The 15657-nt window shown below is 34.6% G+C and overlaps 2 protein-coding genes across 3 annotated transcripts; one reads left to right on the forward strand and one right to left on the reverse strand.

Annotated features, from left to right (window-relative positions):
* Positions 1–9062: 9062 nt before the first annotated feature.
* LOC127120998 (COBRA-like protein 4) lies at positions 9063–11778 on the forward strand. Its single transcript, XM_051051621.1, has 6 exons — positions 9063–9429; positions 9515–9594; positions 9679–10135; positions 10647–10794; positions 10875–11152; positions 11368–11778. Exons 1-6 carry the CDS (start codon positions 9378–9380, stop codon positions 11643–11645), a joined length of 1293 nt encoding a protein of 430 aa, XP_050907578.1. The 5' UTR covers positions 9063–9377; the 3' UTR covers positions 11646–11778.
* LOC127120988 (COBRA-like protein 1) lies at positions 11744–15236 on the reverse strand. Of its 2 annotated transcripts, none has more exons than XM_051051613.1 (6): positions 15188–15236; positions 14117–14196; positions 13456–13921; positions 13045–13204; positions 12676–12953; positions 11744–12333 (listed from the first exon to the last, which is right to left on the reverse strand). In XM_051051613.1, the coding sequence occupies exons 3-6, from the start codon at positions 13907–13909 to the stop codon at positions 12044–12046; spliced, it is 1182 nt and encodes a 393-aa protein (XP_050907570.1). In that variant the 5' UTR covers positions 13910–13921; positions 14117–14196; positions 15188–15236; the 3' UTR covers positions 11744–12043. The 2 variants fall into 2 exon arrangements, with proteins under 2 accessions (XP_050907570.1, XP_050907566.1); XM_051051609.1 differs by lacking the exon at positions 15188–15236 and adding an exon at positions 14944–15123.
* Positions 15237–15657: the final 421 nt, after the last annotated feature.

Here is a 15657-nt window from a genome sequence, read left to right on the forward strand (position 1 = left end):
TTGAATTAATAAATAACCATGCTGCCGTTCTTGAATTGTTGTTTGGAAAAGGTATATCTTGACAAAAGCTTTTGAATCAATTGCCAAAGTTTTGAAGTGTTAGTGAGCAGAATTTTATGCTAGATCACAATTGTTTTTTATACGCAGATTGCAAATATTGAATTGCATGCTAAACTTTTTATTTTTGCGTTTTGTGTAATATTAATTGAGATTAATTGTTATGTACTGTCAGTGTAAAAGAATTTACACTGTCAATACATCACAATTATCCGTTTGGATTACTTTACATGTGATTATAGAAAAAGTCAAACTTCTCTAAAAAATCAATGAATATGATTAACTGACAGTGTAAAATATCTTTACACTGTCGATGCATTTCAATTAAACTCATATTAATTTAATTTAATGTTACTCATAATATTACAATTTGAATCTTGTTAATTTTAAAAAACTAGTATTCCTTATTTTTTAAACTCTCCCATAATTTTGCATTTTAAAATTAGCATTTTTGCTTACAAATAAATTACCCTTTTGTTTTGTTTTTAAAAGAATAGGTTTTATTTATTTTTAAAAACATTAAAAGTTTTTTAATTTTATTTTACTAATAAGTTGAAAGACAACATTCTATTACTAAATATATATTATTGAAGACTAAAATATAGCTGAAATAAAAAAAATTAATAATTTTTTAAAAAAAATTATTTAAAATAGCTTCAGATTTATGTGATTTTTAAAAAATTTAATATTTAAAATTAATATTTTAAGAATAATTATTTAAACAAAATTTTTATTTAATTTTTTTTAATTCTCTAAAAATTATATTAAAAAAACTGAAACAAACGAACCTACTGATTGATTTAGCCACAATTCAGGACAATCAAATTTTAAAACTTTAAAACTTTCATATTTTTAAAAAAATTGTAAAATTAAGTCATCTTAAAATTTTTATAGAGATGGAAAGTACAAATGTGAAAGTATATAATAGAATGCTCACATTTTTTCAGATATAAACTTATTAGAAGATATTTTTGAGTAACAGAAGCTAAAACTCAAATTTATCCGAGGATTGTTTTATTCCATCATATGTTTTGCTTATCCATTAGATGAAAATTCAACATTATTTTTAAATTTGTTGGAAATTCTCCAAAATCTATGGAGAATTTCAACCAATTTTGATGAACAAGATTGTTATCAATCACACAATAACAACGAAAAGAGAAGAACAATAGAGAAAGAAAGTAAAGAACGATGAAGGAGAAGAGTAATAAAATTCTACAGAGTTTCTATCTTCCCACAAACTCTGGAAAACTTCTTATTCACTTTACAACTGCAAAATAATGTGAATACAATGTTATGAATACTCTATTCACCTCTATTACAAAATAAGGGTTATTCCCTCTATTTATAGATTTATGTTAACTTGGACCTCAAGCCAAAGCTCAAAACTATAAAAGCCCAAAATTATAAAAGCCAAAAATAGCTAACACTACTCAACACACTAGGTGGTTTGATATTTCCTTGCTCTGTCGAGCAACCTGCTTCGACACAAGGAATTACAATTCAAGACACCACCTAATTCATTGTGTCTAAGCTATCTACATTCATCATACCTCTTAGCCTTCTGAACACTTCGACCTGCACTCCCTTTGTCATGATGTCTGCAATCTGATTCTCAATTCTGCAGTGTTCCACAATCATCTTCCCATCTGCTACCTGCTCTCAAAGATAATGGAACCTCATTTCGATGTGCTTGCTTTGACCATGTGCTATAGGATTCTTCGCCAGATTGATAGCTGACATGTTGTCGATCTCATGGTAATTGCTTCATGACTCTTCGTTGTTATCTCTTCGACCAGATTCACCATCCATGTTGCTTGACATGCACAAAGAGAATCAGCTATGTATTCTGCTCCGCACGATGATAATGCCACTACTGACTCTTTTCTCAAACTCCAAGCAATTGGTGCACCACCTAGAATAAACACATATCCAACTGTGGATTTTTGATCATTAGCATCACTACACCAACTTGAGTCGGTGTATCCCACTAATTTGCATTCTTTTCCTTCATCAACGGCAGGAAACAAAATGCCATAGTCGAGAGTTCCTTTCAGATACCTCTGTATCCTCTTCGCCGCTGCTAGATGTAATACCTTTGGCTTCTGCATGAACCTACTCACCATACCTACAATGTATGCTAAGTCAGGCCTTGTGTGACAAAGGTATCGAAGTGACCCAATAAGTCTTATGTATTGGGTTGGGTCGACATCATCTTCATCCGAATTCTTTGACAGTTGTAATCTGGGCTCAGTTGGAGTCGAAGTTGGATTGCAATCTTGCATCTCAAATCTCTTGAGAATTTCGCCTGCATACATTCTTTGGTGCATCATCAAACCTCTACCACTCTTGTAGAATTAGATGCCAAGGAAATATGAAATGTCACCCATATCTGACATTTCAAATTCCTTGTTGAGATCACCTTTGAAATCTTCGATCTCCTTCTTACAACTACTTGTTATCAATATGTCATCGACATAGAGGCATAGTATAAGCAATTCACTCTTGTTTCTTCTTACATATACTCCATGTTCAGATTTGCACTTCACGAATTCCTTCTCCCTTATAAATCCATCTATCTTCTTGTTCCAAGCTCTTGGAGCTTGTTTAAGTCCATATATGGTTTTATACATATATATAAAACCATGTTTCACAAACCCAGCCGGTTGTGCAACATAAACTTCTTCTTCTAAGGGGCCATTAAGGAATGCACATTTCACGTCCATCTGGCACATCTGCCAGCTGTTCATGTTTGCTAGACCAACAACCAACCTGATTGTTTCAATTCTAGAAACAGGTGCAAAACTTTCATCAAAGTCACTTCCTTCTTTATGAAGAAATCTTTTCGCCACAAGTCTCGCCTTGTGTTGATTCACTTCTCCTTTGGGATTCAACTTCACCTTGTATACCCACTTCACATCGATTGCATTCTTATCTTGGGGAAATTCGACGAGTGACCAAGTGTTATTGACTTCGATTGACTTCAGCTCTCCGTCCATTGCTTTCATCCACTTCGAATCTTTTAATGCCTCAGTTACATTGACATGTTCGACATCTGCGTAGAAAGCATAGTGTACCATCTCACCTTCTTCATCGATCATATCATCTGATGTAATCACACATTCTTGCAACCTTGCAGGCACGTGTCTTGTTCTTTAAGGTCTTCTTGTGCTTGCTTCAACTCTGACTTCTTCCTGTCGAACTTCTCTTTCGACTTCACTAGCTGGTTCATCACAAAATATTCTTACTGAATCTTTCTTGACATTCTCATTCCAAACCCATTCTCTAAGCTCATCTATGATCATGTCCCTGCTGATCACCACCTGCTTATTCACTGGGTCGAACAACTTGTATCCTCCAGTCGAATGATATCCTATTAGGATCATCTGACTTGACTTGTCATCAAGTTTTCTTCTTAACTAATCTGACACATGTCTATATGTTATAGATCCAAACACCCTAAGATGACTCAAGCTAGGCTTGACACCAGACCAACATTCTTCTGGCGTGATTCCTTCTAGCTTCTTCATCGGACATCTATTCAGGATATATGTCGCAGTTGACACAGTTGCTCCCCATAATTCTTTGGGTAGATGCTTGTCTTTCAACATACTTCTAACCATATTCATAATGGTTCTATTCTTCCTTTCTGCGACTTCATTCTGCTGTGGAGTGTAGGGTGGCACCACATCATGCACAATCCCTTCTTTCACACATAATGCATCGAAATATTTCGACACATATTCTCCACCACCATCAGTCCTCAAAATCTTGATCTTTCGACCGCTCTGTCTTTCGACCATAGATTTAAACTTGGTAAATACCTCGATCACTTCACTTTTCTTCTGGATCAGGTAAGACCATAGTTTTTGACTGAAATCATCTATGAATGTAGCAAAGTATTTGTTACCTCTAATCGAATCCACCCGGAGAGGGCCACATACATCAGAGTATATGACTTCAAGAATTGCCTTCGACCTGCTTCTTGCATCCTTACTAAAGTTGTTCTTATGCTGCTTCGCCTGCACGCATTCTTCACACACTTCGCTTGGAATGTCAATTTCTGGTAATTCTGAAACCATATTTCTTCTCTTCAAATCTCTGATGTCTTTGAAATTGAGATGGCCAAGTCTATAATGCCATATCCATTCATCTCTGTTGGCTGCTGTTGCAAGGCACTTATGCTCCATCACATTTAGTTCAATCTTGAAGGTTCTATTCTAAGACATTGGAGCCTTCAAGATCAACCTTCCATTTGAGTTGAGAACTCTCATCATCTTGTCTTTGATTGACACCTTGTAGTTCTTTTCGACCAATTGCCCTATGCTGAGCAAATTGCTCTTCATGCCTGGTATGTACAACACATTTGAAATTACTGACCTCTTGCCATCTTTCCTTATAATCAGAACATCACCAACATCTTCAGCTGCTAGAGTGTTGTCATTTGCAAATTTCACCATGTTCTTCATTGAGGGCTTTATGTTGACAAACCAGTCTATTCTTCCAGACATGTGTGATGAGCATCCTGAGTCCAAGTACCACTAGTCCTTGAATCTCTCTTCTTCTCTTGTTGTAACCATCAGCAACGTCTCTTCTTCTTCATGTTTGGCCAGCTTTGCATAAGTTTCTTGATTCTTCTGCTTTTCTGGACAATCACTAGAATAGTGACCATTTCTTTGACAATTGTAACACTGAATGTGACTCTTGTTTGGCTTTTAACCACCACCTCTTCCTCTACCTGCAACACCACCTCTTTGGTTTCCTTGGTTCCAGGGTTTTCTCTGATTCGACCAGTTTCCTTCTTGCTAATTTCGACCAATCAAATTGTTGTGACCTCCTCTACCTTTGTTGCCATTCCAACTACCTTTGCATTTTCTTTCTTTTGTTGATTGAGCCTGCAAAGCCATATTACTCTTCGACTTTCCTGCAGCTCTTTCAGTCATTCTTTGTTCATGAGATTCAAGCGTCCCTTGAAGCTCTTCCTTTTTCAATTTTGACAAACTTTCGACTCTTCTATGACTACTACCACGTGGTCGAACTTTGGAGCCAACGACCTCAAGATCTTTCCAATAACAGATCTTGATGTCAACACTTCTCCACATACCTTGATTTGATTCACCAGTTTTGTAACCTTGGTGAAGAAATCAATTATGCTTTCATTGTCTTCCATCTGAAGCAATTCATATGTTCTTTTGTGAGTTTGTAACCTCACCTCTTTCACCTTCTCCGCGCCTCCAAATGATTTCTCCAGAATTTCCCATGCTTCTTTCGCTGACTCTATATCACTAACGTTTTCAAAGTTATCTGCATCAACATATTGATGGATTATAAAGAGAGCTTTATAATCTTTCTTCTTCAATTCTTTATGTGCAGCCTTTTCTTGATTCGTCGCGGCTTCTGCAAGCGTTGCTACTCTTTCCTTCACAAGATCCCAAAGATCTTGATAACAGAATACAACATTTATTTGCTTGCACCAATTCTCATAATTAATGTTCTTGAGAATCAGAAGATTTGCTGGAAAATGCTCATTTGGATGATTCGTTTCCATGGTGATTTTCTTCCCACGAATTGATTAACCAGAGCTCTGATACCAGATGTTGGAAATCCCCCAAAACCTATGCAGAATTCCAACCAATCTTAATGAACAAGATTGTTATCACTCATACAATAACAATGAAAAGAGAAGAACAATGGAGAAAGAAAGTAAAGAACGATGAAGGAGAAGAGTAATAAAATTCTACAGAGTTTCTCTCTGCCCACAAACTGTGGAAAACTTCTTATTCACTTTACAACTGCAAAATACTGTGAATACAATGTTATGAATACTCTATTCATCTCTATTACAAAATAAGGGTTACTCCCTCTATTTATAGATTTAGGTTAACTTGAACCTCAAGCCAAATCCCAAAACTATAAAAGCCCAAAATTACAAAAGTCCAAAATAGCTAACACTACTCAACACACTAGGTGGTTCGACACTTCCTTGCTCTATCGAGCAACCTGCTTCGACACAAGGAATTACAATTCAATAAAATTTAGATTTATTATTCGGGCGCACTCAAAATGTCATGTTCTCTCATATTTTTGTCAAATCAAATGTAAAAACAAGTTAGGATTTTAAAAATTGGATTCGCCTAAACCAAACTTATTTTCAAACTCAATTTTCGATAATGCTCATGAGTTAATTCAAATATTAAACTCTGGAATGTTCCATGTTATGATAAACTAAAACACAGACGAAATGAGAAATAATGTTTAGGAAATTGTTTAGATATTAAGATTTGGAATCTTCCTTGTTACCGCAAACCAAAACCAATTACAGAAATGAGAAGAACAACATAAATTAACTTAAATTTGACATATATAAAATACGTAAAATTACATAGATTTTCGTTAACCTAAAACTAGCATTATATTTCATTATTAAGAGATTATTGAGGATGTTTCAACATCTTTAGAATATTGTCATTCGATCTTGCAATTGTCGTGTTCACCTCGATCAGACTCTTTGTTTCGTAATAGTGAAATATACTCCACATAATTGCTAAATCTTCATCCGTCTTAAGCTCAAACTTGTTGAATTGTATATTTCCTTCGTTGTCCATTGAGGAGGGGCGATAATAGAGTTTTACAAATCTTCGATTGTCTATGTATTGCAAGAGATTCTCTAGTTTGAATTTTAGATCGACAAGACGGGTGATCCCTATGAACCTAAATTCAAGAGGGGGGCTCTCTCCGTTGAAGTAGACAAATGCGAGATACGAATATTGAGACTTTTTATGGTGATTTTGTTAACAACATTAGGGGAACTCATATCTATACAAGTTTTAGATCAATATGGACCTTAGAAACTCAATAATGTCTAAAGTTCTAAATCAATATTTTCATAATTATTGTTGATCTTATATATTGAATCAATTATTAGGATGAGTCTAAAATATATATTTAATGGTTTCTCCATCCTCACACACTATACACCTAGATACATAATGATCATCCAAAACCTTAAACCGTTGTTGCATTTTAGATCTTGGATTTCTTATCGCCTTGTTGTTTCGGGCACGGACATTGTATACTTGTAAATATTTGAGACATTTTTAGGTGTTTTCTTTTTCAAAGTTGCAAGTATGTTTTGAGGTTGCACCATGTTGAATGTCATGTCAAAACAATATTTTCTCTTCAAAATTAAGGCGATATGTAATAAGATGAGCGACTAACTTGCAACACAAATTATGATTACGTATACACAACCACATTAAATGTCCATGTATTATTCTCCTTAAGGTATCCCACAACTTAAAAAGGACACTCACATTTCCTCGTTCTAGTTTCATCTCGTTTCAACTTCGAGATAGGTTGTCGGTACTTGCGACTTCTTTCGTATATCATCGTCATAAATGTTGCTCTTCTATCAGAACCAAAATCCGACTTCCCAATTGCAATGTCGAACCCCAATTTGATAGCCTCCGTTCAGATCCATTGAAGTGTATGGTCACAAATAGCAAACTCATGTTTAGTTGTAAATTGTTTTTCAACATTTACATGGACCACACCCGATACTTGGACATCACCTAATTTAATATCCATAGACATAATAGTTTTGGAGACCGCGTCAAGGTGCACCTTTACTACACTCAATCATAACATAAGTAAATTAAAATTTAACATATCTAGAAGCAATATTCGTTTTTTCAGAGAAAAAAAACTGTTTTTACCAGTAATTATGAAGTATATATATATATATATATATATATATATATATATATATATATATATATATATATATATATATATATATATATATATATATATATATATATATATATATATATATATATATATATATATATATATATATATATATATATATATATATATATATATATATATATATATATATATATATATTAACTTCTTTTATCCATTTTAATGTAAAAAAAATAGGAGAATGTTATTTTGAAGTTTAAAATTTGATTGAGAATGGATGGAGATTTTAATAGGGTTTTGCAAGTATAGCGAGATGATCATGAAACAAAGATACATGCAAGGTGGTGTTATATTCAATTTTCTGTACGGTGGTTTTCAAATTTTAGTCAGAGTTGTCTCAAACTTTTAAGAGGTCCCGTGTAAGAAGTTGATGTTAACTTTCAGTTGAGTCGTGAATTTTTAAAGAGACCTTATTTAATCATAAATTAATTGTGAAATATGTATTTGGAGATTTTTTTACTATAGCTTAATCGTGAAAAAGTGTGAGGTCATCTGTTATAGGCCACTTTGCACACTCTCAAAGACGACCTTCGATATCTATATTATATTCGAAGATTGAATTCCAAATATATTTTTGAAAAAATGAAAACACAATTGATAATATAATTTAATGTATAATAAATCTGAATTTTAAAACTCAAACTCAGCGAAATACATTTTAAAACTTCATAACAATCCTGGTGAGCAATCCCCATTTATCTTACCATTTGTTTAATTAATTGCCCACTTTAATTTTACCCAATCAGTTCTATGATGTTTGATTGACTTTGAAAGTTTTTTTCACATTAACCAATGAAATTAATAAATTCTATTGTCTTAGCAAAATTGTTAATATTATTATTATCTTCCTATTTCATTGCAAATGATCTCGATGCAATATTTTTTATTATCAAAAAGCTTCTGCAATAGAATTCAAACTTTGGACCATTTATCCAGTGTGACACAGATTGATACCAAATGCCATAGAAAATAGAACAAGGCAAATGACTAGAAGTTATTAGGTACTTGAGAAATTTTCCTATTCAAGCATTCAATTTTGAAGCTGTTAGTGTGTCATTTTTTCATCAGATAAGAACTCACTACCTGTCCCTACGTTGCTTGCTTCTTTTAAACTCTTTTTCAATTCACAAAAAGCAAGCAAAACCATAACATTCACATTGCCAAACTGTTTGGTAAATGTTGTACATAATTGTTGTCACATGACCATAATTATTCGTAAATTCTAGCTTAACCGACAAAAGTCGATATTGTTAGATTCCTGGTTCATTTTTCAAAGAACTTTTCTTCCTCTTCAAACACAACAGTTGAAGTGTTATATTCACTCTTACACATCCCTTTTGTTCTAGTCTCTAGCGGTTGCTTTAAGATGTGGAAACTTGAACTGAAATCTTAACTATTAGAAAGTGATATATAGCAACAAAATTTTCCATATTTCTAACAACCATTAGGTGAGAGTGAAGACATATCTAGAATTCCCTACAAGTCATTTTTTTCTCTCTACAATACCATACATTCATTCTGCATAGCTTTTTCATTAAGCACATTATTCACCAATGAGGTTTCTTATCTCATTTCTCTGTGTTCTTGTGTTAGTCTCTTATGCCGGTGAGATATAATCGATTTTTTCACTTGCGTATAATATAATGTTCATTGTTCAACTAATTTTTTATGTTTTCTTTTTATGTCATAGTTGCTTATGATCCTATGGATCCAAATGGAAATATAACGATCAAATGGGATGTTATGTCGTGGACACCAGATGGCTATGTGGTAAGCGCGCATTTCAACTTGTTTTCATAAGTTCTCTCGAACAGTCTGACGAGTGTTTGTGTTTGTACGTTTTTTTATGATCAGGCGACGGTAACGATCAACAATTTCCAAATGTTTCGACATATAATGAATCCGGGATGGACGTTAGGATGGACATGGGCTAAGAAAGAGGTTATATGGTCGATGGTAGGAGCTCAAACGACAGAACAAGGAGATTGTTCTAAATTCAAAGGAAATATACCTCATTGTTGCAAGAAAATTCCCACAGTTGTAGACCTTCTACCTGGTGTACCTTACAACCAACAGTTTTCAAACTGTTGTAAAGGTGGAGTTGTTGCGGCTTGGGGACAAGATCCTTCGCAATCTGTATCCGCTTTTCAAGTTAGTGTAGGACAAGGTGGAACCTCGAACAAAACGGTTAAACTTCCGAAGAATTTCACTCTTTTGGCTCCTGGACCTGGTTATACTTGTGGTCCTGCAAAGGTTGTTCCTTCCACGGTTTTTCTTACGACTGATAAGCGCCGCAAGACTCAAGCGTTGAGTAAGTTCCCTAACTAGACAATCTCAATTTTCTCAATGTTTTACACACATTGTTGTCAATCGCAGATCACAGAAAATAACAATTTGCTCAAATTTCACTATGCCACAGCTCTATAGCGCTGCTATAGCCGCGATTTGACAACATTTTGTAGCAGTGTTGTCAAATAGCAGCGATGGAGACGCTATAGAACACGACTTTTAGAATGAACTTGTTGGCCTGTAGTCAAGATATCAGGTCTGAATTCCACTATATGCGAACAATTCATGTATTGGGTCCGTCTATACAGAGATTTGTTATGTCTTCATTTGAGACCCCCGCACGTAGTGGGATTGGTCATCTGGATTAGTCGGTCCTAGGGCTAGATATCAAGTTTTCAAAAAAAAAAAACATATTTTAGATGAATCCGCTGGGAAAACTACGACGCTATCCTAGCTTTACCATTAGTGGCCACTATTCTAGTTTCATCATAGACAATTATAAGAGTTACCTTTTGTTATTTATTATTATGCAGTGACATGGAATGTTACATGCACATATTCACAATTTCTAGCAAGAAAGAATCCAAGTTGTTGTGTATCTTTATCATCCTTCTACAATGAAACAATTACACCTTGTCCCTCTTGTGCATGTGGCTGCCAAAACAAGAAGAACTGTGTAAAGTAAGTCTTACATATTCAAAGAAAAGAATTTCAAATTTCAAATTATTGTATCGCCGCTAACAATCCGTTACGCAACGCAGGAGTGACTCAAAAATTCTGAGCATGGTTGGAGTTCACACTCCAAAGAAAGACAATGAAGCATTGACGCAATGCACTCATCATATGTGTCCAATTAGAGTTCATTGGCATGTGAAGACTAACTATAAGGACTATTGGCGCGTCAAAATCGCAGTAACGAATTTCAATTACAGGATGAACTATACTCTCTGGACTCTTGCTATTCAACATCCAAATCTTAACAATGTCACACAAGTTTTCAGCTTCAACTACAAGCCACTTCTTCCCTATGAATCCATAAGTGAGTATATCAACGTATAGATATCAAGTTTTTATTACAACTCAATAACAATCTATGAAGCACGAACACCAGAAACATGACACCGACACATAATCACCAATAATAACTTTAAAAAATGAATAAAGTAAATGTATTTACTAAACACATTTTTTCAGAGATGTCAGTACTGCAGAGATAATTATTTAAGCATGTTGTTGTGATTATTTTTCATGCAGATGACACAGGAATGTTCTATGGAATGAAATACTTCAATGATCTACTAATGGAAGCTGGACCAAAGGGAAACATTCAATCAGAAGTATTACTTCAGAAAGACAAAAAATTCACATTCAAACAAGGATGGGCATTTCCTCATAAGGTTTACTTCAATGGTGATGAATGCATGCTTCCTCATCCTGATACATACCCTTTTCTCCCTAATTCCTCACCCGCAACCATAGCTACTTTCAAAGCACTCATCTTCTCATTACTTTTATTGCTAGCAGTTTCGTAGACCGATTGTTATTATTGTCTCAGAACTATTTTCTGAACATTTTGAAGCAATGTATATCGATACAGATAACACAATGATAGATATGAAAACGCGAGTCGTTCTTTGAAAATCCAAATCCATATTGAGCATCGAAGATGATATTCTGTTTGTGTTCTTGTGTATATATTTCTCATAATTACAGCACAAAATACTCTAAGGATATAAAACCGAAAAATACATCATTACTTTAGAAGTTAGAACACACATAAATAACTAAAAATAGCAAATTCTTGAACTGTCAATGGATGTCATACTCCGGCTTGGTTTGGATTCCGAATTGTCATCCCAAAAATGAGTCAAAATTGATCAGACCGCAAATTTTAGACGGCGGAGTTGAGCGTTCCAAAGGGATACAAACTTTAAGAATATGCATGAAGTACTATTGCCACCAAGGATGCTATCATCAAAGCAAGGAAGGAAACCTCTTGTTTGGAACCGGCATTAGGTAACCATGGATAAGCGTCAGGCGGTGGCATCACACAGTTGTCGCCGTTGAAATAGATTCTCCGAGGAAACCCCCAACCTTTTTCGAAAGAAAACATTGATATATTCTTTTGGAAAAGTAGTTCTGATTGTACATTGCCAATTGGACCAGCTTGCATAAGGAAATCGTTGTAGAATTTAACTCCGTAAAGCAAGGCTGTATCATCTGTTCAAAGAGACATGATAAGTTGTGAAATGAGTTTTTTTCGGTTCTATGGCGAAAATGAGAACATGTTAATGTTCACATAGTGATTAGGATGATAAAATTGGAATATTGCAGAAACTTACTACTCAAGAAATTTGAAAACCATTCATAATTTTAAGAGTTTGTTTGGATTGACTTATTTTAGCTTATCAGCTTGCATAAGCACTTGCGAGACTGTTTGAGAGAGCTTATGAAAACAACTTATAACTTGCCTATAAGCTCTTCAGAACAACTTATGAAAACTGCTTATAGCATATATAAAAACGATTTGACTATTTTATCTTTACGAGTATATAAACTTACTTATTAAGCCGTAGGGATTTATTGACTTGTAGTTGAAACTGAAAATTTGAGTAAGATTGTCAAAGTTTGGATGTTGAACAACCAAGTTCCAATTTGAGTGATTCATCCTGTAATTGAAATTAGTAATAGTGACCTTTACTCGCCAATACAACTTGTAGTTGAGCTTAATGTGCCAGTGAACTCGAATTGGACACATATGGCTAGTACATCGAACCAAAGGTGTAATACTATTCTTTCCTTGGCTGGAAACAACCGAGGCCAAATGTGGCGAACTTGGACTGTAACCATACAGAAAAAGGAAACGTGTGAGTGTATAGTATTATTTTCGGTTAGAATGAAATCATAGTGTCGGGAGTAATGAAATCTTACTCTACACAGCTTCCCGTTTGGGCCGAGTTCTCTTGGCAGCCGCACGAACATGTCGGGCACGGTACAATAGTATCGTTATAGAAAGATGAAAGAGCCACACAGCAAGTGGGAGTTTTCTGAGCAAGAAACTGTGAATATGTGCATGTTACGTTCCATGTCACTGCAAAAATACCGGAGTAATGTTAAGATCTAAGTAAATCATAATATCTTGTTGATAGGAAGCTCTGAAGCACCGACGCCTCTGAATAGAGGTGTGTCCGGCACTTGTGATTACCTTTAATTTATTCATTTTTTTCAAATTATTACCGGTTTCAACGTGTCAGTGTCGGGTTTTGGGTGTCCATGCTTCATAGATAGAAAGTAAACAAACTTACAACTTAAGGAAATGAACATTAACGATGATTAACTTACTGAGTGCTTGAGTCACTCTCCTTTTGTCTGGTGTTATGAATCTAGTAGGTTTCACAATTTTCGCCGGCCCGCATGTGTATCCTGGTCCGGGTGTATTTAAGGTGAAATTCTGCGGCAGTCTGACGGTGGTTTTGTTAGTTGTGTCAGCTGTACTCCCACCAACGCTGAGTTGAAATGCCGAAACAGCATTTGCTGGATCCTGAGCCCATGAGGTGAGTACACCGCCTTTGCAGCAATTGGCAAGTTGTTGATTATAAGGCGCTCCGGGAAGTAAATCTACGACCGTTGGTTTTCTTTTACAGCAATGCGGGATGTCACCCTTATATTTTGAACAATCTCCTTGTTCAGTTGTCTGTCCTCCCACCATGTTCCATATTACCTCTTTCTCTGCCCATGTCCATCCTAATGACCATCCAGGCGCCGATATATGACGATACTGTTGGAAGTTGTTCATTGTAACGACAGCCTGTAAATTCATATCGTATCTTAGACATCAACATAAGTAACAAACAAACTCAACCCATTTTGATAGTTGTTCAAGGACATCAGATTGCAGGATCGCGGGTTCTAACCCGCGACACGCCACTTATTCAACTTTAAGGGGTGAAAGTCTCGCCATTAGACTACTAGAACAAAGAAAAAGGTAAAAGAATGTACTCACAACATAACCATCAGGTGTCCAGTTTATAATATCCCATTTCACCGTGATGTTTCCGTTTGGGTCAAGTGGATCATAAGCTTCTGCAAAAAACAACCACAAATTAAAGTAATTCTGTGAAAACTATCAAATTTTTTCCTAAGAATCACCACCAAGATTTTAAATCCCGGTCGCGGTTGAGTCACTTTCGTGTTCCTTGATACTAAATTACTTCATAGAATCATCTCTAAATTATGCTAATACAACCCTAATCATGGTAGCATTAGGCCGGTTTTAAATAAAGGTCTGCAACCTCAATTGGTGCTGCAATAACAATTTTCTTGTCTAAACTGCAATTTGGCCACAATTGAAGCCACATTCAGCGCAATTCTCCACAATATCAAAGATTGCGACACATTCGAGCGCGATTCTCCACAATATCAAAGATTGCGACGCGATTTCCATGTAAAATCCTGACCTTAGTATCATGGAGACAAAAAAAAACATATGGGTCATCCCTAACTATGGTCACATCACAGAGACATCAAAAACCATTACATTTCAATCACAATTAACCCTTTTCTAAAAACCCTTTTCCACCACCTTTTTGAACAACTCGAAAGAACAAAACTTTCCATCAATCTCAAACAAACAGTAACGTTTCACATTCACAACATCAAGTAAAACAATATCAGAATAAAACACAGAAATGTAATAAGGATAACAAAAAGATGAAACAATTTCAGTACCGAAACAAAATATAACAGGACAACCCCATGAAACAAAAACACCGAAACCATAAAAAGTTCAAAACTTTAATGAAACAAAAAAAATCAGAAGAAAAAAACAACCTGTTGAAATGTAAAAGAGAGTAAAGAGAAGGAAGAGAAGAATGCATGGACAATGTTTAAGGAAAGAGAAGAACATCATTTTTTTTTTTTGTCGGAGTTGTGTGACAGTCTCTCTCGTTTCAAACAGAATCAAAGTTGTTGTCTGATCAAAAGACTTGAAGAGAAAAACAAAACAAAAATAAATAAATAAAATAAAAAAAAGTAAACAAATAGGAGAGAGAAAATGTTAGAGAGAGAAAGATACGCGGGGATGCTGAGTCAGAAAGAGTGCTTTGTTGTGTACAGTTGCCAATGTGAGTGAAAATGGTATTTGAATTTGATGTGTAAGAAAAGAAAACCCAAAAAACTAAGTCACTTCCTTATCTTGAAATTTCAACAAATTTTCATACTTGAATATACTTTTCTAGATTAGATTATAAATTTATTAAAAACATGTCATTATTTTATTTATTTATTTTTAAAACTATTTTATGTATAAATATTTTTTGTTTAAATAGAAAAATAATGTATTAAATGTATTTAATATTTGTGATTGATATTTATATATGTATTAATATTTTATAGTGATAATATCTTTTTGTCTTATAAAATGAATCCGTATTTATTCTTGGTAATTTTGGTTTTTCAATTTTCTTTGAATGACTTTTGTCTTTTATCATTTTTCTGTTTTGCAATGAAGGTATATAAGGTATTATATAGTGCAATTTATTTTCT

The sequence above is a fragment of the Lathyrus oleraceus genome, chromosome 1 (assembly GCF_024323335.1).
Source record: "Lathyrus oleraceus cultivar Zhongwan6 chromosome 1, CAAS_Psat_ZW6_1.0, whole genome shotgun sequence".
In the NCBI taxonomy this organism is placed as follows: domain Eukaryota; kingdom Viridiplantae; phylum Streptophyta; class Magnoliopsida; order Fabales; family Fabaceae; genus Lathyrus; species Lathyrus oleraceus.

Excerpts from the sequence above, each read along its gene's own strand:
- LOC127120998 (XM_051051621.1), top strand. The coding sequence starts at position 9,378 with ATGAGGTTTCTTATCTCATTTCTCTGTGTTCTTGTGTTAGTCTCTTAT. Across the intron at positions 9,430-9,514 it reads TGTGTTAGTCTCTTATGCCG|TTGCTTATGATCCTATGGAT; the intron begins GTGAGATATAAT and ends TTTATGTCATAG. Across the intron at positions 11,153-11,367 it reads TCTTCCCTATGAATCCATAA|ATGACACAGGAATGTTCTAT; the intron begins GTGAGTATATCA and ends TTTTTCATGCAG.
- LOC127120988 (XM_051051609.1), bottom strand. The coding sequence starts at position 15,022 with ATGATGTTCTTCTCTTTCCTTAAACATTGTCCATGCATTCTTCTCTTC. Across the intron at positions 13,205-13,455 it reads GAGAGTGACTCAAGCACTCA|TGACATGGAACGTAACATGC; the intron begins GTAAGTTAATCA and ends GTATTTTTGCAG. Across the intron at positions 12,334-12,675 it reads AAATCCCTACGGCTTAATAA|ATGATACAGCCTTGCTTTAC; the intron begins GTAAGTTTATAT and ends CTCTTTGAACAG.